The sequence below is a fragment of the Brienomyrus brachyistius genome, chromosome 1 (genome assembly GCF_023856365.1).
Source record: "Brienomyrus brachyistius isolate T26 chromosome 1, BBRACH_0.4, whole genome shotgun sequence".
NCBI classification, from domain to species: Eukaryota; Metazoa; Chordata; class Actinopteri; order Osteoglossiformes; family Mormyridae; genus Brienomyrus; species Brienomyrus brachyistius.
In genome coordinates, this window is record NC_064533.1 from 3,893,957 (window position 1) to 3,918,310 (window position 24,354).

The following is a 24,354-nucleotide window of genomic DNA, read 5'->3' on the forward strand; positions in this document are numbered from 1 at the left end:
AAACGACCCAAGGTGCAGAGGAGCAGCTAATTCTACAAATAACCTGAATAACAATGTCTATGCTTGGCTGCCGTCAACAGATGCTGAAAAGTGCCCTGGTGCATGCTGGGAGGGGGGCGAAGCACAGCCTGTCCACAGATTCCCCTCATTTCTGAAAGAAAGCTGCTTGTATTCACCTCTCTTTACCATTGCCCCCCCCATGCAGTCTGCTGATTCATATTCCCTGGCAAGTTGGCAGAGTTCAGAAATAGTCCTTAATGGGGAGCGTAACAGCGCTAGCAGTTAGACAGGAGGTGTTTTCAGTGCTGGGCAAGCTTTAAAACCAGCCCAGACTGAGACAAACAGCATTAATGGATTTTCCCTCTTCCTTCATACCCCATTATGGTAGATTGGCGTTATGGATTCATTACTGTACTATGCTCTTCTTGAACTTAAAATGAGAAATTCCCCCCCCTTTGATAGTTCGCTTATCTGATGGAGTATCCAATATTTGGGCAGCAGTTGGTTGGTCAAAGGAAGCCCCAAGGACGAGATCAAAGACATGTTGTTTATCAAAATGTGGGGCCTCTTCTTGGAGCAGGAAGTTCAGGAACAACATGCTCATTGTTGGCTGTTTCTGCCGGTTGAAGTCTGTCGCTTCTGCCCCTGAGAGAATGCGATGCTAGCGGCCATTAGAGTTAGCAGGACGGCGTGTCGTGGGGGGGCTGCGCTGTGGGGTTTGCATGCTGTGCTCTTCTTTAAATGGGCTTATGTGGATTGGCGTCTGTAAATAGTGTGTGGACTAGTATCCCATCAGGAGCATGTCTAAATGCGTAACGTAATTGACTTTGATAAAACAGACATACTTTAATGCATAATTTAGCCAGTTTGTTTTAATTAAATGGGGTGGCACTGTACAGGGGCAACTAGCTTCTCTGTTACCGCAGCCCCGCTCTGTGTGTGTGGAGTTTGCATGTTCTTCCTGTCTTGTCTGGACTTCCTCCCATTGTCCAATCAGATTCTCTGTGTTGCCAGAACTGTCTGGGTCTGTGTCTATATGTGCCCTGTGATTGGCTGGCATCTTGTCCAGGCTGTATCCCAGCCATGTGCCCCATGTTACTGGGATAGGAAGATGACTAGGATACGAGGTTGGAAGATGGATGGATGTTTTATAAATGAACTCACATATGACACAGAGAGAAAACACATGTTCTATTTGGTGGTTTTCATATCTGTAGATGTATGAAATATCTTTATCCTTTTAAAGCATGCCGCCTTACGGTAATGTCCTGTGTTGTGGCCAAAGTCAAGAACACTTATGGGGGAAATTCAGATGTGGAGAAATCCTGTTGGTACCCTTACAGCTCACTGAAACTATGCTTCATTTATCCTGAAAAGCGGTTCAGTTAAAAGCAATCGTCTAATGTATACCTGCATGTCTTTAGTATATGATAGAGTAAACCAATAAAATTGTGAAAAGAAATGATTTGTTAGTTATTTTACAAAGATATGCTAAAATGGCATGGACAGATTTGTTGATATACCTAAAGAGACTATTTATCCTTGCATTATAGTTATGTTTCAAACTGCTGTAAGTGTTTAACCTTAATTGGCATCATAGTTGCCTTCAAGCATTTGATCAGATATTCAGCCTATCATTGTGTGCGCCACACTGAACTGACCAGAGACAGCAAAGGAGAGAGCTGACAGGAGCTCAGAAAGACGATTATAGGTAACCATGTTAAAGGCTATAAGATCATGTGACCACAGTTGCCAATATTATTAAAAAGTATGAGGTTCATGGGACCGCAGCCAACCTCCCAAGACGTGGACGCAAGAGGACATGCAAGCCCAGGTTGGTCAGAAGGACAGTGTGGATGGTAGGAAGAGAGCCAGGGAAACCATCTAAGACCATTTGAGCTGAGCTCCAAGGTTAAGGAAGGTCACCTTCTGATCGCAGCATCCGTCGCGTTTTGGTCAATAATGGGCTCCATGGATGTAGACCCAGGAGGGCTCCATTATTGATGGAAAAACAGAAAATTCACCAAAATGCATGTTGACAAGCCCCACAGATTCTGGGAGAATGTCCTTTGGACTGATGAGACTGACTGATGAGCTGGAGCATGTTGGCCAGTTACATCAGCTCTATGTTTACAGAAGAAAAAACAAAGTTTTAAAAGAAAAGACCATCATACCTACTGTGAAACATGGGGGGGGGGGGGCTTGGTTTTGTTATGGGCTGTTTTGCTACCTCTGGCACTGGGAACCTTGAATCTGTGCAGGACACAATGAAGTCTCAAGACTAGCAAGGCATCCTGGACCAAATCATACTGCCCAGTGTCAGAAAGCTCAGCCTCAGTCACATGGGTCCCTCCAGCAGGATAATGACCCAAAACATACAGATAAAAGCATTAAAGAATGGCTGATAAAAAAAAACATTGGACTATTCTTAAATGACCCACCATGAGCCCAGATCTTAATCCCATCGAAGATCTATGGAAAGATCTGACACCTGCAGTGTGGAGATGCCACCCTTCAAACCTGAGACGGCTTGAGCAGTTTGCTCAGGAAGAGTGGGCCAAGCTACCTGTTGGCAAATGCAGATGTTTCACAGTGAAGTACAGAGATCGCTTGTTGGCAGCAATTGCTGCAAAAGGTGGAGCCACAAAATATTAAATTACGGGTGCCATCCTTTTTGTCCTTACCATTTCATTTGTTTAATTATATAAAATATTCAACTCTATCGATAATGAAAAGCAAAGTCTGATTTGTGTTAAATAATGAATAAACAATAAGGGATGCCATTAAACTTGTAAGTTTCAAGTTATTTCAGAGATAGTTGTGTTTTTTTGTGGAAGGGTACCAACAGAGTTGTCCACGTCAGTAATAAGCTAATAATAAAAGAAAAGCCTCAAAAATATTGTGAACAGTAACATGCCGTGTCTGTGAAGCGGCAGCTCGGGTTACAGCTGCCATCATCCAGGTCGTCGTTTCGTTTTCCCGTCTTTCTCCCGTGTCGTTTACAAACTGTTATCCTGTAACATGGGGGTGGAATTCGGGCAAATGAAAACCACCTGACACGTTAGCCATGTGTTAACAAATGAGAAAATACTGTCACCACGTTTTAATTGTCTTTGTTTATTCAGGAAGCGCGACGTAATAGGGATGGCCAGTCCGCACTGCGAATCCTGCGCGCTAATACGGAAGCATGCCAAAAGGCCCATTTGGACGACAAAGAGCCATTCTAAGTTGCTGAGAACATTTCCCACGATCTGGCAGAGCATCTTGCTGGCAGAGTTGTGCATTTTCTCAAGAGGCGCGCATCTCAGACCTCCTCTTCAGTGGTGCCCACTTTGGTAAATCATTGCCTTGATCTGTGCTTTATCCTGCCACGGAGAACAGGCTCCTGGTAAGGTTAACGGCTCGCGCATATTAACACTACAATAACAAGAAAAGTTAAAAAATAAACACGATTACTTTATTTCACGTAATAACTACTTAACAAAGAAAAGACAAATGAGTTAAATAGAAATAAATATTGTTTATTATTATATATTTTTTTTTTTTGGGGGGGGGGGGGGATGTTTATATAGAAAAATATATATGTTTGTAAATTGTCACTGCGATTTGTAGTTAAGTATAACTGTTCGGCGCTATATAGTTTAGTTGGGAATTAGGAAGCAGGCGTCTGATTGTCCTGCTTCCTTTTGAACCCGCACTGACCGCATCTCCTCCCCGGACCGGACGGCCGAGAAGCAACAAGCTGGAGCCGGACTGACTGACGGCGAGCCGGCCAGAGCGCCTCGCAACTTCTCGCACACAGCCTTTCATCAACGTCCTCTTCTGGTAAGTGTGTAGAATATGCAATCGCTGACAGTTATCGGTTATGTAAAATTTACACTTAGTGACATGCGAGACTTAATTTGGGTGCAGGTGCGCGTGGCAACTTATTTAAGGCAGTTTGCCGTGTCGAAAATGCAGAATATCCCTGGCTGCAAGATAACACGTAGGCTGCCATCATTTCGCCGAAAAATATGATGGAGATGTTTTGTTGTGGTTTGTGTTTTTCTTTTTTCTCTGAAATGTGAGAAAGGAATATGGGTTGGAAAGTGCATTTCTTGTTCTTCCTGATGCAATGGAGGCGGTGTGTCCGTATCTGCGGAGCTACAGGAAGGGAGATGTCGAAGGTGTATTTTTCACGGACTATATACACGATAGACAGTTTTAATTCAACAATATTCCAGTTTTCCCAATGCATTATTATTCTGTATATCGCTATTACGTACAATGGTAAACGAAAGGCTGTCTGCAGTTTAAAAGGGTAAATACGATCGGCGGTAATAAAAGCGCTACAGTACTGGCGAAACATCGGTGGCGGAGAGCTTAACACATTATCTAATAAATGTTCATTTTTATGTTCACATAATTCACGTCTAATATTTCCTTTCTTGTCTTTAATCTACTGCTATAATGGTATATATGTATTAGCTACGAAATATTTTGAATGGAATTGTGCTCAGAAATAAAATGTTTAGAATGTGTATATAATAATGTGTAAAAATGTTTTGGTTATCTTATTGACGGCGTTGTGTCATGTATAAACAAACTTAAATAGCGACAAGAATCAGTTTCCAGAAGCGTTAAGACCATCGAGTCGGCTGGCGTGCAAGTGTTACAAGGATAATAACGTTTGTAAATGCTTGAAATGTCATTTATTTAAATGCCAACCAAGCATTTGGAGTGTGCATCGCTCCAGATGGAGATGTAAGGAATAAGGTATCAGATTGTGCCAAAAATGTCACGTTGCCAGTGCAGCACTATGTTCCACATGTCGTCCCAAACATGTATATACAATAGTTAGCGGAATAAAACATGCCACCGGTTGCTCTTTGCTGTCATAGTGTTTTTCAAAACTATATAGCGGCTGTCAGGATGGAAACTTCCCAGTGGCTTCACACAGCTGTTCAAAATTCCCTTCTGCTGTTCGCAGGTGAGCTTCCCAATGATAGGATAGCAGATTGTTATTATGGAATGGAAAGTTTTTGTGATATCTCAGACATGGCAGATTTGGATTATATTTGCATATTTTATTTCAGTGTCACGTCGTTTCTTTTGCTTATTTGGTAATTGTGTACTAGCTAGGTAACATGTTAATTCGGAATGCATTTTTTTTAGCAGCAACGAGGCGTAGCTCAATGTTAATTAAGTTTTAATTTACAGCTTAATATGCAGACTAAAATATGCAGTTTCACTCCTGGATGTGATAACGATGTATGGGAACATAAATATGGCAGACCACACGCTGCAATAAAATATATATATATATATATATACATATATATATATATATATAAACACACACACACAGAAAATTATTATTTAAAAAAAAAAACAAGCTATTCCATCGATATTTATTTATTTGTATGTTTGTTCATTATAATATTACTTGGTTGAGACAGACTAATCAAGGTGTGTGTGTGTGTGTGTGTGTGGGGGGGGGTGTAGCTTATGGATAATTTGTATAATGCAACACAATTAATCAGAGTGCCCCCATCCAGCTGTCTCCACTAAATTAATTCTGACTGTGTTATTTGTTTCTGTCTGTGTTTAATTAATCTGCTATTCGCATATGCTACCTCGACGCAGGCATAATTTGGATTTAAAGTTTTCTTGTGTTTTGCGTCCCTAAGTTACCTTTAGAAACCTATCAGGGCTCTACTGTGAAAATATAGTGCACATTGTAGTGCGCCCCCTAGCTGTGTGGAGTGTTTCTGTTTATTTCTTTGTTAATACATGCAATAATATACAATAATGTGTTTCTGTCTCCCTGATTAGCTCAGTGGCAATCAGTTTGTTATAAACGATTATGTGTGTTTATTTATCCTGGTGGATGTCTCCGTATGTGCACTGGAACAGTGTCCTGCGTTGCGTGATTAGATTATGTTATTGACGGGCGGATGGTGTTCTTCCCGCTAAGCCACTGTTGCTTCTTTAGATGAGAAACAGATTTTTTTTACTATAATAAAACTTGCCTGCAGGATCCTCTGAGGAACATTGGCATTTTTCTTCAATGAAGGAGCCTGTGCCCCCTTGTCATGTCTTGCCCTACCACCAGGAGGCGATATGCTTGTTTTTGGTGTGTCTGAGTTGGGGTTTTGGGGCATTTAGAAAATAGGGTAGGTAGAGGCTGTAATCCTGCTCGTTCGAAGATGTTTGAAGACGTCTGTAGTGGGAATTAACAAGATCGCAAGCTCCTTAACGTGTTTGGGTTCAGCTTTTTCAAGGTTTTTATTGAACCAAGGTTTATTTTTCATAAACGGTTGAAAATTTATTCTAAGTACTGTGCTGCTGACTTGACAATAGGATGCTGCTGTGTAATGGATCATGGAAAATTGCTTCATTTCTCTGCATCTATGGCAAGTTACAGCTGAGTTTATATCTAATGGACGGGTGCCGCTTAACAGAGTATTGGAATGATGTCATTATTCAGACCTATCAGCTTCACACTGTTTTACAGGCATGACCAAAAAATAATTGACATTCTGCTATGTTTTGGAAGGTGATGCAATTCAGGGGTCAGCTTATGTCATGGATCCAGGTGTGTGCGTTCATACACCATTGCTGTGCCAAGTCAGTGCCAACTGAACGCAGAATACCACATAATTTTATTTTAATATTTGATTAATAATCACAGATTGCAGTTGCTGCTACGTATGTTTGGCGAAATCCATACCAAGAAACCTGTAACAATGTTCAAATGTTTGTATTTTTGGATAAAATCGTTGGGTAGTTCCTTCACTTGATTAGATAAAATGGTTAATCATGGTCCATTTAGCAGAAAGACATTGTTAGGAAACCATAATTAAAACGTGTTAATTAACCACCTGCCAATACATCCAGAGTTATTCTTAGCTCCCCTGGCTTGATGATCAGTCAGGGGTAGGCGGCCATTTATGGGTCAGGTTCATTAGTGATGACGGTCTCAGGGTCTCCCCAAAGACGCCAGCTAGGGTCTCCGCCTGCCCGCAACACCATCTCAGCCGCTGCCAGTCACTTCCGCTGATAAGATGGGGACTAATTGCCTTGTCGCTGAGAGAGGCCCCTTGACTGGTAACACAGCGGATAACGCCACTGAATTGTATGTCACTGTTGCTCTTCTGACAGCTTGAAGGCTTTATGGTTTTCTTTAGGCTAAGTGTCAAAGACGGATTTGATTAATGTTAACCTGACAATCCTGCACGTATTTCAGCTTCTCATGTGACAATTTCTTGGGCATGAAGGATTAATTTTAGGAATGTAGCTTGCATGCAGTACTTTGACGCGGACAGCAAACCTGCATTCCCAATAATTAACTCTTGTAGGTGTCTGTGTGTTAGTGTACTGATTGAACATTACCGCTTTCAGGAGGAGCGATGTCTCGCTTTTACAAAGACCCCCGAGAAGACTGGCTCACTGTGTGTCTGAAATACCTTCTCTTCATGTTCAACTTCATCTTCTGGGTGAGTGTAACACTGGTTTTAAAGGCTTTGGTGCGGCGCGGATGTATATTAGGTAAATGCTGGCCAGTCAGAGTATAAAGGGGTATAACGTAAAAGAACAAAGTAAATGAAGATGTACCAAGAAGGGGAAGTACAATCTGGACAGAAAACAGGGATCATTGCTTTTCTGTAAATACTTTTACAGCTGTAAGACAATAAGGTGTACCATCGATCAATAGGGCCTCAGAAAACAAATGTTCTTTCCTTATTCCTAAAAAATGGTAGCATTATAGCAGAAAGCTTAGGCAGTACAATGCGCTGTGTAGTATTGACCGCCAAATAATTGTGGTGAAAAATATATATAACTGTGAAAATGTGCCAAAATCGCAATGAGACCTTTGTAAGAGACCTCGGAACAGAAATGGATGTTAGTGTTTTGTACATTTGGGCTTATTCCCTGGGTCCATAGTTGATGGAAAGTACATCACGCCAAAAGCCCCCCCCCCCCCCAAAGTGGCAGACTGCCGGCACTTTGCAGTGGTCAGCATTTGGGCCTCGTGCGTGGGAAGGCTGAGAAGCTGACTCTTAGGGTAGCTGTGCCCTCGTCTCATTCTGCTCACATCACACCAGGAAGTTAATTTCACTGGGTTTGAAGAGCTATGAAGCAGAAATGAAAATATACTTTTTCCTTCGCTGCTCCAGACCTCTGGTGTCTTTGTATGTGTCATGTTGGGAACCCGGTACGGCCCCCGCACTCCATCCCCCATAAGTCTTTGAGGCGCCTGCCATGACAGTCTGACAGGGACGTGTCATCGAGGCATCATGACTGCCACTCCTGTCATGACTTTTAACCATCTGCTTCATTCCTGTCCTACTCCTAAGGCCTCCTCTTCTGATGTTCTTCTCAAAACAGTCAACCATTCAGCTTCAAACCCTAGCACCCTTTTCACATTTGAGTTCAACAGACACGTTACCTCTTGTAGCCTCAAGGCAGCCATGTATCTTAATCTTGATCGTAGGTTCATCCGAAAAACCAAATTAGAGTTCAGAGCCATGCATCAATAATTGAGGATTAGCCGTTACGTGGTAAGAAGTGCAGGTTCTCGCGCATTTCCGCAGCGGCGCTCAACCAGCTGAAGGTGCCATGGCTTTCAGATGTAGCGCGTTGCTATGCTAACACACAAGGTGTTTGACTGCAGCATACATATAGATGCTTTAATTTTTACCAAACTTTTACTGTGCAGTTGCTATAGAGATCTGCTTGTCACTATACGCAAACTTCATGGGCTTTAAAATTATATTTATTGATTTTCCTTTCTATCCGTACAAATTCAAAATGAGATCAGTAGACGCCTCGTGGTGGTGTGCTAAGTGAGGTTAAGCAGAAGCTGCTTTCTGTAGACGTTTCTGTGCATTTGCTCTATGGATGGTTCTCCTGCAGCGGCTGCTGATAACTCAGTTCTCGTTCCTCTTATTGAAGACACACAACCTAGAGTAGATGCAGGGGAGACTTAACATAGTGTGGAGTGATTTTATTCACTGATGCTGGGGGGGGGCTGAGCTGATGGGCGATGAGAGATATCAGACTTTTAAGACCCACGGTGGGTAGGATGTTCTATCTACCATTGATCACAGTGTTGATTCAAATTGTTAGATCTAATAAAGTCAACTATGAGATATGGGTTAAACTGATTGGAGCTGCTGCTTGGTTTGAAGCCAGGTTCCTCCAGTTTGCCGAGTTCCTGGATTACCCTTAATCTCAGGCTTTAAATAACGTGAACTGTCAGAGTTCGCCGAAGATTCATCTGTCCCCTCGAATCAAACTGTTAAAGTAGATTAGTGACGCATTTTTGCATTATTGCTTTTTAATGAACTCGGCACTTTGCCCGTATGCAGACTGACTCTGTATCGAACCGATTTCCTCGCAGTTGTCTGTTTCGCACTGTCTTTGACCTTGATCCGGAAGGACAGAGCCGGAGACCACAGTACAGTTATTGTAGATGTGCTTGGAAGATGTTTTTGTTGCTGTGTCTTGGCCTGGTTCACCAGATAGAGAGAACTTTCTCACTGTGTTTAGCCCATAAACCTTCTAGGTTTCAGGACATCTTTGTTGTGGAACAGTGCTGGCTGTGTTCCAGGCCTCCTTTAAAGCAGAGAGGCTTGTACTCTAATTGAATGGGGTGTGGGTCCATGTAAGGATTGCTTTTACTCTACCCAGTGAGATGTGTAATTACCTCAGTCTCCCTGTAAGGGACCATTGAAATGTTCATTATTGCCAGACATCTCTGCAGGCTTGCTTTAACTCTTATCTGTGTGCTCCTGTGGTGATTGGGAACGGTTCTACTCTCTTCCTGAAGAGCAAACTCCACATTCCTTTGACTGCTTCCATTGTTAATATTCGAACAAGCAGTCAGTAGGCAAATAAGTGTCAGAAATAATAAAACACTTGTGCAGATATTTAATAGGGAACATGTGAAGTTTTGCTGATTGTGTCAATAAATTGACAGTGCTGAAGTGTAAATGGACTTAGGACAGATTTAGAGATGTGTGCTTGGAGTAGAAGCCAAGAGTATTGACTGGCAAGAGTATTGGGTCTGTAATCGCAGAAGATCAGGGACTCATCACTTATGGACATTTTGCCGTTTCCAATGTTGATGAGAACACAGAGCCTGGGGGGTGCAGGACCGGCCCGGTTTCAGGAAGCCCTTCTCACCAAAACGGCTCTCATTGCCCCCACGTCGTTCTCCCACTGTGTGATATGCATGCTGACAGTGCATGTTAGTGAATTGGGGGTGGGGGAGATGGCCCTGATGGTGGGGAAGATGGCCCTGATGGTTTCTTCCATTCCAGCGTGACTGCCTTTGTGTGACATGTGATAAATTATTCATATTGACAGCGGAAGTCGACTGAGAGGGCTTATCTAAATACAGAGGGTTAGGGTGCTGCAGGGCATCCAGAGGAGAGATGTCATTTGTCTTTGGTCGCAGAGGGTTCAGCGGCAGGGGGAATCGGTGTCCGCTAGTTGCTAATGTTTGGCATCCTGGTTTCAGCTGGGTCTGTGATATTCAGTCCCAGTCAAGTCAAAACCGCTGATCTTCCCATACTTGTATATTTATGCTTGTTGTAAAGTCGGCAGTTGGTCAGTTGATGCGCAGCCACGGCAGATCAATGAAGCCTCAGATGACTGATGATAGTGCAGTTGTGATTTCATAACGTCATGAACAGTGTCCCCATCAAATGACCTGGTTCTGCTGAGTGATGATGAAAAGCTTCCAGGCGGAAATTATTCCGGGCCTCAGAGCTCGGAGAGTCTGCCGGACCCAGTGATCTGTAATGTCCCATCTGTCTGGCAGGTGGGGGGGGCCGCGGTGATGGCAGTGGGCATCTGGACGCTGATCGACAAGAGCGACTACATAAGCCTGTTGGCCTCCAGCACCTTCGCTGTGTCTGCCTACATTCTCATCCTGGCTGGGGTCTTGGTCATGGTCACAGGCTTCCTGGGGTGCTGTGCCGTCATCCGTGAGCAGAGGACCTGCCTGTCCGTGGTGAGTGAGTCCCCATCCTCCTCGACACACCGGGAGAGTCAGAGCTAAAGGGGGGCATGTGGAGATGTTCAAAGGGTGGTCTTCTAGAAACTCTTCCATCAGTCAATAGTTTCATTATGTTCCACAATTTTTTAAATGTCAGGGTCTCTGTCACCAGCAGAACCAATCATCTCTGCTGGTGTCCAGTGGGTGTCTTTCCATAGGATGAGAGGCTGCTGCCGCATGTCTTCAGAGCAGGGACTAGCTGAAGGTACAGGACGGGTGAGTGAGGAGCAAAGGCAGCAGTGCAGTTGTGGTAGCTACTGCGTCCACGGGAGCTCAAGGGAAATGCAGAAATCGTACCTAAAGGCCATAGAGTTATATGAAAGTCATCCTAAAAATGCATGAAAGTACAAAGAAAGGCCTGCATCCCTTCAGTAGGGTGGTGTGTGGCTCAGAGGACTGTGCTTGTGATTGGAAGGCTGCTGGTTTGAATCCCATGGTAGAGGAGCTGCATCTCTTTTATGCCCTTGACTAAGGCCCTTAGCCTCACCCAAATTCCCCAGGGCTGCTGGATGCATGTGTGACCCTGTATCAGACCCCAAACTTCAGTCCTCCTGTGTGTGTGTGTGTGTGTGTGTGTGTGTGTGTGTGTGTGTGTGTGTGTGTGTGTGTGTGTGGGACTATCTTTCAGGTCCCCGCAAAGATCTGTGAATAAACTAAAAGGTTCTCAATGTTTGGATTGTTTGATTTGTGATTAGAGTTTTCGCCATATAAATGACTGGAGAGTCCCCACAAAGATATAATTATACTGTAAACCTGTGTGTGTGTGTGTGTGTGTGTGTGTTTGTGTTTGTGTGTGTGTGTGTGTGTGTGTGTGTGTGTGTGTGTGTGTATGTGATCTCAATGGAGAGCATGATGGGGTATGTGAAAAGCAACATGTTAAATGTAAGTGCACCCATGTACAAATAGCAGATGAAGCACAATTTCATTTCATTTCATGTCATGCCTGAGTACTAGTTTCCCCAGCTGCAGAAATAACTCCCAAAATGGGGAGGCCATACCTCAGAAACGTAGTGAAGTTGTGAGATGCTGCCTTCTAGCCGGCGGGTGGACGCCACACCGGATGGACACGTGGGGAGGTAGAGGAGGAGGCAGAGCGTGATATAAACGGATATCAGGAGAAGTAAACAACTCAGCAGAAAAGGACTGGAAGGGCAACGTAAATGAGGATGTATGAAGTGAAGTGGAAGTAAAATCTGGAAAGAAAACAGGGATCATTGCTTTTCTGTGGATATTTGTACAGCCATAAAACAGGAAGGTGTACCGTCGATCAATAGGGTGTCAGAAAACGATGTTCTTTCCTAATTCAGTAAAAAAATGGTAGCATTATAACAGAAAGCTTACGCAGTACAATGCGCTGTGTAGTATTGACAGCCAAATAACCATGGTAAAAAATGTGTATAATTTTGATCACAATGACAACTTTGTAAGAGCCCTCGGAACAGAAATGGATGTTAGTGCTGTGAACATTTGGGCCATTTAATCTTGTTTCTGTTCCCTGGGTTCATAGTCGATGGAAAGTACATCACGCCAAAAGCCCCTCCCCCCACACAGACCTATAGACGCAGATAAGGTACCTTCATTTTTGTAGGGACCGTCGATACATTGTCATGGACGTAACCCCAGTCACACAGTGAAAACCTTAACCGCTACCCAGCCCTAACCATAACCCTAACCATAACCATAAGTAACCAAACAAAATGCATTTTTTGGGCATTTCTAGTTTTTTAATTGCAATCATAGATTTTTATACAATTCAGTTTCCCCTTGTGGGGACTGAAAAAAGGGTTAGAATAAGAGGTTTTTATCACATTGTCAGGACATTTGGTCTCCGCAATGTAATATATACATTACAGACACACACACACACACACACACACACACACACACACACTAGGGTGCAGTCATGATGCTGTCACTCTGCTCTGATACTTCATCCAGATGCAGTGAGGTGTCACACTTTGAACCTGTGCCTCATTGGTGATGTGGGGGGGTGCAACCCCCCCCCCCGCAATAATGTTCCGTCAGGGAGCCCGAGCCGTCTGCTCCCTCGAAGAGGAGAGACGCTGTCTGAAGGGTGCGTTGCGGCAAGCAAGGACACCTGGCCACAGTGGCTAAAAATAAGCCCCTGTGGAGGGTAATATTCCCCCTCCCCCTCACTCCCCTCTTCGCTGTGACAGTTTAAGGGCTTCTGGGTCCTAAGAGGGAAGGGATTCACTGTGTTGCCAAAAAATTGGACGGGATGAGGACACCATGAGCCAAATTTCACTGACTTGAAAAGGATCTCTGTTCCTGCTCAAAGCCTTTTGCTGAAGTGGCTTTGGAGAGCACATCACTGTCACCCGATCAGCCACCTACGGGCAGCGGGGAGGGGGGGGGGGGGGCACTGCTGTATATTTATTTGCTGTTACTGTGTTTTTATAGCATGATTGATATTCTGGACAGTAGATGAATATTCAGTTTCATTTTTTTCCCCCTTCAAGACGACGCCGATGTGCAGGAATGATTATGTGACCCAAAACCTGGCGTTCCCAAAACTCTGAATGGGAAAAACAATTGTGGGGTAGCATAAAATTTTCCTCTCCACTTGAGACACGGCTTGGTAACCGGAATACTGGCCGCTTCCTCTGTGACATTTTCCGCAGCGCTGCTCCCGGAATGTCGGCGATCACAACGGTTCTGTTGGGATGAACCTGTCGTTTGATAGTTGCTTAATGCCACCCCTGTGTTTACACAATTAAAAGCAGGGATATATCAATACTGAGGCAGAGCTGTACTACTCTTCCAGATGTAAAGGGATCCTGTATCTGCCCGATTTTCCCTGCATCCCGCCTGGTTTAGGTCCTGGTTCCTCGTGCTGCACCAGTGCGCTTTTTATCACAGCTGGGGCATCATCCACTTTGGCAGATTCCGTTAGAGCATCGCCTGGTTGCTCATTAAAATGTAATATCGGTTTCCTCCGGCACACCTGAGTGAATCCCGCCATTCCTGCTCTGCTGGAATTCTTCTCGTCTCCGAATCTCATCTCCCTGTTCGCCATCGGCGGGGGTCCTCGCAAGCACAGGGGCTCGGGATGTGATGGGACGGGGGCTTTCTGCTGGGCGGCTCTCAGCCGGACAGACGCAGCTGCCCTGCTTGAGGTTTTTCAGTAGCGGTGATGAGATGTGATTTCCTATCAGACGACCTCTGATACCTGCTTCCGCCTGGGTGGGTGGGGGTGGGGGCGGAGGGGGGGGTGAAGGAATTTGGGTCTCAAGGAAGCATTAACAATACTCTCACACCTAAATACTTCAGATACTCATTTGCCACATTTTGCACCCCGGCCGGCTGGCGCCCCCTACCCAGGTCGGTGTGATTTACCCAGGCATTGACAGATGATGACGCCAGTATTGCACCCTAAACATTGTAATTTTCAAACACATCACAGCTCAGGCCTATAACCTTGTAGCTCAATAATTGAATGAAAAATTGTCTGCGATAGATGCACAGATGGTATAACTGAGTTGGTCCTGTTGTTTGCCCCCTCCCCCGAACCATTTTCATCATGGTGGAGCCAGATTGTCCAGCACATTCCCTCACATTCAGGAAAAATCATCAACTCACCCCAGTTAATTGATAATTATAGCCTCAGTACCAATTATAGGTTTAGCGACATGCTTGTTAACAGGGTCATGTGACTGGGGTGATCCCCTAGATCTGCTAGGCGGCAGGCCTGGATGCCTGCCGAGTTTGCTAATGCGAGGTGTCGGCCCCGTATAAACTGCAAACAAAAGGCAGGATTTAGGTGTATCCTGCATGGATCTTGAGGTGTCTTGAGTCAGGAACTGTGGATCGTGTTGAACTCCACTGCATCCAGTGTTCAGTTTCATCGATGCCTTTAGAAGCCCTTGAAGGCAGGGCTTGTGTTGTCTCCTGTGAATATGTATTAAGTCGACCTGGAAGAATGGCTTAAATAATTAATCGTGCACTCGGCTGCGCTGATGGCCGACGTGGGGCATTCGGAAAAGACAGCGCGCAGGGAGTGTTCCATAGCGCCGCGGTGGCTTTGACACGACACGCTACGACATGCGATACGCAGCTGATGTGGTAAATTCGTTGAATATCTGACCTACCTTATGTTGCAGTGGTACCAGCGGCGCACCGATGTGGGTATTTTGGCTGATACTGATATCAATATCTTTTTGTCTAATACTACTGGTATTGATAAGCGATACATTTGGGGCAGTTTGAGTTGTATTCATATTTTCTGTGTTCGAGAAACAGAGTAACTGCATATGGAAGCGAGATGAGCAATAGATTTGCTATAAGCTAACTGCCTTTTGCAGTGTGCCCTTGGTGAGGGTCTGAGAAGACAGACCTTGGCTTCTTACTGTGTCAAACACTGCAGGTCAGAAATGGAAAGCAGCTGAACACCTGCTTGCAAACTGGGACACTACAGAGCGTAATGCAGGTGATGGTAAATCAAATTTATGCTTATAAAAATATTCATCCATACATCCATCCATTTTCCAAACCGCTTATCCTACTGGGTCGCGGGGGGTCCGGAGCCTATCCCGGAAGCAATGGGCACGAGGCAGGGAACAACCCAGGATGGGGGGCCAGCCCATCGCAGGGCACACTCACACACCATTCACTCACACATGCACACCTACGGGCAATTTAGCAAGTCCAATTAGCCTCAGCATGTTTTTGGACTGTGGGGGGAAACCGGAGTACCCGGAGGAAACCCCACGACGACATGGGGAGAACATGCAAACGCCACACACATGTGACCCAGGCGGAGACTCGAACCCGGGTCCCAGAGGTGTGAGGCAACAGTGCTAACTGTTCGTACTTGTATGTTAACTGATATTTTACATCACTATTTGGTACCATGGAAATCACTGAGGTCCAAAACAGATTTTGGGTCATCATCTTACAAACCTTAACCATGTTCCTAAAAGCAGTCGTACAATGATGAAATATGATTTTATTAAACAGCAGTTTGTTCCCACATCCTAAAGTGTGCAGCATCTTTTATATCATGGCAAAGTCAATGAGTTATAAGCATAAGTTTCAGAAGTGGGTATTTTCCAGGCCAAAGGTCAGGTGGAAGTTTTATAACTTAAATTCTTGCCAAAGCATCGTCTCCATGGTGATTCTAAGTTAACATCCCAAATGACTAAAACCTGGGCATCCCAGTGCTGTCGGCGCTCAAATCCTAGTCCACCTTCTGGCTGATGGTTCAGAGTGTTTAGGGGGCTGATTTGACTGGATGGCCGGACGCAGGGGCGCAGGGTTGCCTGCTGAGGTGAGAGACATCGGGTGTGTTCTCAGGTGTTCGTCCTCAGGTTCCCTCTGTGATGCAGAGTGTTCTCTGGGGCAAACGGACTCATTTTGCAGAGGATCTAAAACGGGAACAGGACAAGCTGTGCCAGGTGAACTGATCAGGACCCTGAGCACACAGAGAGTCTCATTGCCTGCAAAGAAATCAGCTTAACATCTCTGCTCCCCGGGTGCAACAGTTTGCTGCATGTGGCGTGACTTTTCTCCACGCCGACGCCTTTCCTTGAGTACGCGACAGCATTAGGGGACCTTCTCGTGGAAGTTCCGCGCTGTAAAGCAGCTGGTCTGGCTCAGGTGGAGAGCTGTTTGTGTGCTTTTAATCTTCTGTGCACCCTGCTGTGAAATGCTGCTGCTTCTGACGGGGCGTGTGATAGATTGTCCGCACGATGGGGGCGTTTATTAATGCAGCCTCACATTATCACCGTTGGCCGTGATCTGCAGGACCCCCGTCCCCTAGCCTCCAGCGGTAGCATCTGCCCAGCAGTGTGGCACCCAGCCTGCCCTGGGGTGTCATTGTTGTTTTATCGGAATATTCCCTCTGGTCTCTTTAAAACCTGGCTGCTCTCTCAACTCTGGCTGCTCAGCATTTTCTGAGTTATTCGAGGTGAGAGTGACACGGAGGATTTGTGATTGCTGGAATGCACCAATGCGGGGCCAGTTTTACCGCGCTTTACAAAGCTCTGGGTCTGTTTATTTACTGACTTTCGCTTTAAGAAATGGGTCTCTGGGAAATTTGAGAAGAATTAACTGACTCTCAGGGACAAAAAAACTAGTTTTTTTCCATGCAGAGTGATATATTCAGGATACTTTTCTGGCAGGTTTATGCTCCGACTGCTTTGGTTTTCTGACAGACCTCATCCGGATGGTAGGACCATCTTCTTCTGATAAACACGTCCCAGAAGCCAAAGCCTTTAGGTCATGTGTGGCTCATTGCTGGGACGGTAGCAGCAGAGTCGTCACACGTATATCCCGGCTCCACAACAAAAGTACCTCAATGGGGCCCCGTGACTTGTAGCTCCTCCCCTTTCTCCAGTTCTCCCAGTTGGTGGGCCTGAGTACCAGCCTGTGAAGGAAGACTGCTCTTAAAGTGTCCTGTGACATCATCCTTTAATTCACCCCTCACCCCCCATACAGATGCTCAGGTCACAGTCAGAAGCTCATAATTTGGGGCCTTATATTCACCCAGTGATGGAAGAGGAAGACTGAAGCACTCAAACAACCCAGACATACCTAATTCCGATTCCCAACTCAATACAGAAACAAAGACCAAAATCATGACCTCGCTGCCCCTTTGTGGGGCCACAAGACCAAAGTTCTGCTTGACTCCCTATTTTTTCTTTCCTCTCTCATCAGGAAGTAGAATAATGATAGGACATTTGTCACATAGCGGCAGTAATGGGCTGCTTCTTGCCTGGGTGACTGTTTTTTAATGCTTTTCAATGGACTGGGGACTTTTAATGTCTGGCCTTTTCCATATTTTAGTATTCTAATTAATCTGAAATGTATCAAGTTAAAAATAGAGGCCCTGGCTCTATCACCCGCCCCCCAGGCAATGTCTGGGTAACACAGAGCGTTCAGCTCTCAGTCCCAGTGTCCTGGGCTTGGACTCCAGGGGTGACCTGTTAGTGTATGTCCCTTTAAGATAGGAAGGGACACTGCAAATGCTGAGGTGAACCAGAGGCGTGAGGATGTCCACTCTGCTCCTTTGACATCTGCGTGTTATGATGCCGCCTGTGTCAAGCCGAAACGATGCTTTATTTACTCCTGTGCACTGGAATCCTTTAGTTTCCATAGTATCCTGGGAAGGCCATTGAGACACACACAGGCACGCATACATACACATACACACAGGCACGCATACACACACACACACGCGCACATGTAGGGTATACCTATCCTTATGGGGCCCGCTCATTCACTTCTATGGGAAAAATGCTAACTATGACAACCTTAACCCCCACCCTGCCCTAACCATAACCATAAGTAACCAAGCAAAATACAGGAGTTTTTAGCATTTTTAGTTTTTTCATAGCAGTCACTGATTTTTATGAAATTGAAACTGGTCCCCATAAGAGAAAAAAACAGGTGTTCATTACGTTGTGGGGACATTGTGTCCCCATAAGGTAAGGTATACCCGCTCACACACACACACACACACACACACACACACACACACACACACACACACACACACACACACACACGCACACACACACACACACGCGCGTACACAGGCACATATACATGCACGCATACACACACATACAGGCATTTTTAGTTTGTTGATTGCTGTCACAGATTTTTGTAAAATTGGGTTTCCTCTAGTTGGGACTGAAAAACGGTCCCTGCAACGTTAAAACAGCCCCTTGGGTGTATTTGGTGCACACTGTGTAATATACACCCACAACACGCACAGCTGAGAGTGAAGCTTAGCTTCTGAGCACAGGGTCAGCTGTTTATCCTGCAGCCCGGAGCAGATCGAGAGCTAAAGGCTCAAGGGTCCAACAGTAATGCAGTGTTTCCCTGCTGAGGACCGGATTCAGACCCACAACCACCAAGGCCAAATACCCTGAGCCACGTGGAGATGGAGTGGGTGTGGGAGCCCTTTGGGTGAGGAGCCAAACCCCCCAGCGGGGGTCGAGCACTTACTCCGAGAGTTAGACTTGTGCTCCAAGCTTAGCACCCAGAGTTCCCCATGAACACAGTACTGCCTGGTCCTGGTTATTGCTCAACCCAGAACTCCTGCATGTCCTGATGGACCTTCTGAGGCTGGTCACTGGAGCTACAGGACAATCTGCGTGTTTAGTCTTTGGAACGTTAACATGACTTCTTAGAACTGCGTCAAGATTACAGCTGTCATGGTACAGAAATACATTTTTAAATGTTTAAAGCATTAAACCGAGCTTTTCAGCATCAGTGGTGCACAGACACAGTCTTCTCACATGCAGTGAAGCCTTGAATCCACGAAGGCTTCTGTCGCCCCTTGGCAGATATGGGAACTGCCTGACAGTCGCGAAGACGGCCGCGTCCCAAGCCGGCCGGCCTCCGTTTCCAGGACAAGGTTTGTCATGATCCGCCCCCCCCTCCCTGACGCGTGGTTTAATTGAACCGGCAGTGGCACCTGGGCACCGCCCGACCTGACAGAGCGGTGGTAGCAGAGCGGGGCCCCGCGTCCTGGGGCTCCGCGGAAGTGGCCCGAATGGAGCGCGGCGCGGCGCCTGCCAGCTGATTAATGAACTGACATCTCGTTACACGTCCTCATTTTTCACCTTGGAGTTGGGGGGAGCGTTCGGGGGTAGGGAGGAAAAATGACATTGCAGCAGTCCTATTTTAGTAAGCCCTAAATGTGATATATTAGCAGCGAGGGGGACGTGGATCAGGGTGGGGGTGGGGCAGGCGAGTACGTAGAAGGTGCTGAATGCCCTCCTGTAAATTGCAGGGACACTAAGGAGTGTTGGTTTGGCTCCAGGCAGGGTTACTGCAGTTCAGCTGCTCAAGTCTGTTCAGCTGGTACTTCACGCTCAGAATGTGCAGAGTGTGGACCTTCACACGCAGGGCATCCAGAGTGTGGACCTTCACGTTCAGGGCGTCCAGTGTGTGGACCTTCACGTTCATGGCGTCCAGAGTGTGGACCTTCACGTTCAGGGCGTACAGAGTGTGGACCTTCACTCGCAGGGCGTACAGAGTGTGGACCTTCACGTTCAGGGCGTCCAGAGTGTGGACCTTCACGTTCAGGGCGTCCAGAGTGTGGACCTTCACGTTCAGGGCGTCCAGAGTGTGGACCTTCACACGCAGGGCGTCCAGAGTGTGGACCTTCACACGCAGGGCGTCCAGAGTGTGGACCTTCACGTTCAGAGTGTCCAGAGTGTGGACCTTCACGTTCAGGGTGTCCAGAGTGTGGACCTTCACGTTCAGGGCATCCAGAGTGTGGACCTTCACACGCAGGGCATCCAGAGTGTGGACCTTCACGTTCAGGGCGTCCAGAGTGTGGACCTTCACGTTCAGGGCGTCCAGAGTGTGGACCTTCACGTTCAGGGCGTCCAGAGTGTGGACCTTCACACGCAGGGCGTCCAGAGTGTGGACCTTCACGTTCAGGGCATCCAGAGTGTGGACCTTCACACGCAGGGCGTCCAGAGTGTGGACCTTCACGTTCAGGGCGTCCAGAGTGTAGACCTTCACACGCAGGGCATCCAGAGTGTGGACCTTCACGTTCGGGGCGTCCAGAGTGTGGACCTTCACGTTCAGGGCGTACAGAGTGTGGACCTTCACGTTCAGGGCGTCCAGAGTGTGGACCTTCACGTTCAGGGCGTCCAGAGTGTGGACCTTCACACGCAGGGCGTCCAGAGTGTGGACCTTCACACGCAGGGCGTCCAGAGTGTGGACCTTCACGTTCAGGGTGTCCAGAGTGTGGACCTTCACGTTCAGGGCATCCAGAGTGTGGACCTTCACGTTCAGGGCGTCCAGAGTGTGGACCTTCACACGCAGGGCGTCCAGAGTGTGGACCTTCACGTTCAGGGCATCCAGAGTGTGGACCTTCACACGCAGGGCGTCCAGAGTGTGGACCTTCACGTTCAGGGCGTCCAGAGTGTAGACCTTCACACGCAGGGCATCCAGAGTGTGGACCTTCACGTTCGGGGCGTCCAGAGTGTGGACCTTCACACGCAGGGCATCCAGAGTGTGGACCTTCACACGCAGGGCATCCAGAGTGTGGACCTTCACGTTCAGGGCGTCCAGAGTGTAGACCTTCACACGCAGGGCATCCAGAATGTGGACCTTCACACGCAGGGCATCCAGAGTGTGGACCTTCACGTTCGGGGCGTCCAGAGTGTAGACCTTCACACGCAGGGCATCCAGAGTGTGGACCTTCACACGCAGGGCATCCAGAGTGTAGACCTTCACGCTCGGGGCATCCAGAGTGTGGACCTTCACGTTCGGGGCGTCCAGAGTGTGGACCTTCACGCTCGGGGCGTCCAGAGTGTGGACCTTCACGCTCGGGGCGTCCAGAGTGTGGACCTTCACGCGCGGGGCGTCCAGAGTGTGGACCTTAACGTTCAGGGCATCCAGAGTGTGGACCTTCACGTTCAGGGCATCCAGAGTGTGGACCTTCACGTTCAGGGCGTCCAGTTTGTGGACCTTCACGTTCAGGGCGTCCAGAGTGTAGACCTTCACGTTCGGGGCGTCCAGAGTGTGGACCTTCACGTTCGGGGCGTCCAGTTTGTGGACCTTCACGTTCGGGGCGTCCAGAGTGTGGACCTTCACGCTCAGGGCGTCCAGAGTGTGGACCTTCCCGCTCAGGGCGCCCAGAGTGTGGACCTTCACGCTCAGGGCGTCCAGAGTGTGGACCTTCACGTTCAGGGCGTCCAGTTTGTGGACCTTCACGTTCAGGGTGTCCAGAGTGTGGACCTTCACGCTCAGGGCGTCCAGAGTGTGGACCTTCCCGCTCAGGGCGCCCAGAGTGTGGACCTTCACGCTCAGGGAGCCCAGAGTGTGGACCTTCACGCTCAGGGAGCCCAGAGTGTGGAACTTCACATTCAGGATGTGTAGATTGTGGATTTTATTTTACTTGGGGGGGGCTTTGGCCTGCCAGTTAAGGGAATGGGAGCCCAGCATTTTCAATCCGATTGTGCACAGACTGTTTACCTTAAAGGGCTTTCAGTTTGATAAGATTCCAATGCTGTGCTGCTCCCTCTGTCTGCAGTGGCGTCCTGTTGGTGACCTGGGACCTGCCAGACCTTCATTCTGAAGGCAAATGGTACATTGTTAATAGCTGCCCCCTCGATGCCACCGTTTGCCCTATCAAATGGAAGTTTAGGCATTATCACCTGGATCGGACACGGGTTCTACAGAGCGTGTTTGCCTAGTTTAGCATGTTTCTCGCTCTGGGTGTGTGGGGTGTGCAGTGTGTGGACCTTCATTCTCAGATGGTGTGCTGAATGTAGCGTGTGCCATGTGTGTGTGCTTTGTACCATGTGTAGTGTGGACGCCCCCACGCTCTGGCTTTGTGCCGTGTGTAGCATGTACGCCCCCGTGTTCTGACTTTGTGCCGTGTGTAGCGTGTACACCCCCTTGCTCTGGGTTTGTGTCGTGTGTAGCGTGTACACCCCCACGCTCTGGCTTTGTGCTGTGTGTAGCGTGTACGCCCCCGCCCTCTGGCTTTGTGCCGTGTGTAGCGTGTACACCCCTGCACTGTGGCTTTGTGCCGTGTGTAGCGTGTACGGCCCGCGTCCTGGCTTTGTGCCGTGTGTAGCATGTACACCCCCGCGCTCTGGGTTTGTGCCGTGTGTAGCGTGTACGCCCCGCGTCCTGGCTTTGTGCCGTTTGTAGCATGTACACCCCCGCGCTCTGGGTTTGTGTCGTGTGTAGCGTGTACACCCCCACGCTCTGGGTTTGTGTCGTGTGTAGCGTGTACACCCCCACGCTCTGGCTTTGTGCCGTGTGTAGCGTGTACGCCCCGCGTCCTGGCTTTGTGCCGTGTGTAGCATGTACACCCCCGAGCTCTGGGTTTGTGTCGTGTGTAGCGTGTACACCCCCACGCTCTGGGTTTGTGTCGTGTGTAGCGTGTACACCCCCACGCTCTGGCTTTGTGCCGTGTGTAGCGTGTACGCCTCCACCCTCTGGCTTTGTGCCGTGTGTAGCGTGTACACCCCCGCACTGTGGCTTTGTGCCATGTGTAGCGTGTACGCCCCGCGTCCTGGCTTTGTGCCATGTGTAGTGTGTACACCCCTGCACTGTGGCTTTGTGCCGTGTGTAGCGTGTACGCCCCGCGTCCTGGCTTTGTGCCGTTTGTAGCATGTACACCCCCGCGCTCTGGGTTTGTGTCGTGTGTAGCGTGTACACCCCCACGCTCTGGCTTTGTGCCGTGTGTAGCGTGTACGCCTCCACCCTCTGGCTTTGTGCCGTGTGTAGCGTGTACACCCCCGCACTGTGGCTTTGTGCCGTGTGTAGCGTGTACGCCCCGCGTCCTGGCTTTGTGCCGTTTGTAGCATGTACACCCCCGCGCTCTGGGTTTGTGTCGTGTGTAGCGTGTACACCCCCACGCTCTGGCTTTGTGCCGTGTGTAGCGTGTACACCCCCACGCTCTGGCTTTGTGCCGTGTGTAGCGTGTACGCCTCCACCCTCTGGCTTTGTGCCGTGTGTAGCGTGTACACCCCTGCACTGTGGCTTTGTGCCGTGTGTAGCGTGTACGCCCCGCGTCCTGGCTTTGTGCCGTTTGTAGCATGTACACCCCCGCGCTCTGGGTTTGTGTCGTGTGTAGCGTGTACACCCCCACACTCTGGCTTTGTGCCGTGTGTAGCGTGTACGCCTCCACCCTCTGGCTTTGTGCCGTGTGTAGCGTGTACACCCCCGCACTGTGGCTTTGTGCCGTGTGTAGCGTGTACGCCCCCACGCTCTGGCTTTGTGCCATGTGTAGCGTGTACGCCTCACGCTCTGGCTTTGTGCCGTGTGTAGCGTGTACACCCCCGTTCTCTGGCTTTGTGCCATGTGTAGCGTGTACGCCCCGCGTCCTGGCTTTGTGCCGTGTGTAGCGTGTATGTCCCCGCGTCCTGGCTTTGTGCCGTGTGTAGCGTGTACACCCCCGTTCTCTGGCTTTGTGCCATGTGTAGCGTGTACGCCTCACGCTCTGGCTTTGTGCCGTGTGTAGCGTGTACACCCCCGTTCTCTGGCTTTGTGCCATGTGTAGCGTGTACGCCCCGCGTCCTGGCTTTGTGCCGTGTGTAGCGTGTATGTCCCCGCGTCCTGGCTTTGTGCCATGTGTAGCGTGTACGCCTCACGCTCTGGCTTTGTGTCGTGTGTAGCGTGTATGTCCCCGCGTCCTGGCTTTGTGCCGTGTGTAGCGTGTACACCCCCGCGCTCTGGCTTTGTGCCGTATGTAGCGTGTACACCCCCGCACTGTGGCTTTGTGCCGTGTGTAGCGTGTACGCCCCGCGTCCTGGCTTTGTGCCGTGTGTAGCGTGTACGCCCCGCGTCCTGGCTTTGTGCCGTTT

At 48.1% G+C, this 24,354-nt stretch overlaps 1 protein-coding gene across 11 annotated transcripts in view; it reads left to right on the forward strand.

Annotated features, from left to right (window-relative positions):
• Window positions 1–3,164: 3,164 nt before the first annotated feature.
• The window catches only part of tspan11 (tetraspanin 11), a 55,451-nt gene continuing 34,261 nt past the window's right edge, over window positions 3,165–24,354 (forward strand). For 9 of the 11 annotated variants that reach the window (XR_007400370.1, XR_007400374.1, XR_007400371.1 and 6 more), the window contains exons 1-4: window positions 3,167–3,388; window positions 3,736–3,825; window positions 7,384–7,478; window positions 10,811–11,002. Coding sequence is in view for 3 of the 11 variants with exons in the window: in XM_049028565.1 (XP_048884522.1) it covers window positions 7,392–7,478; window positions 10,811–11,002 (279 nt within the window). In the remaining 8 variants the exon portion in view is untranslated. Of the gene's footprint in view, window positions 3,389–3,735; window positions 3,826–7,383; window positions 7,479–10,810; window positions 11,003–24,354 lie in introns of all 11 variants that reach the window. The other 2 variants (XM_049028615.1, XM_049028622.1) reach the window with 2 other exon arrangements.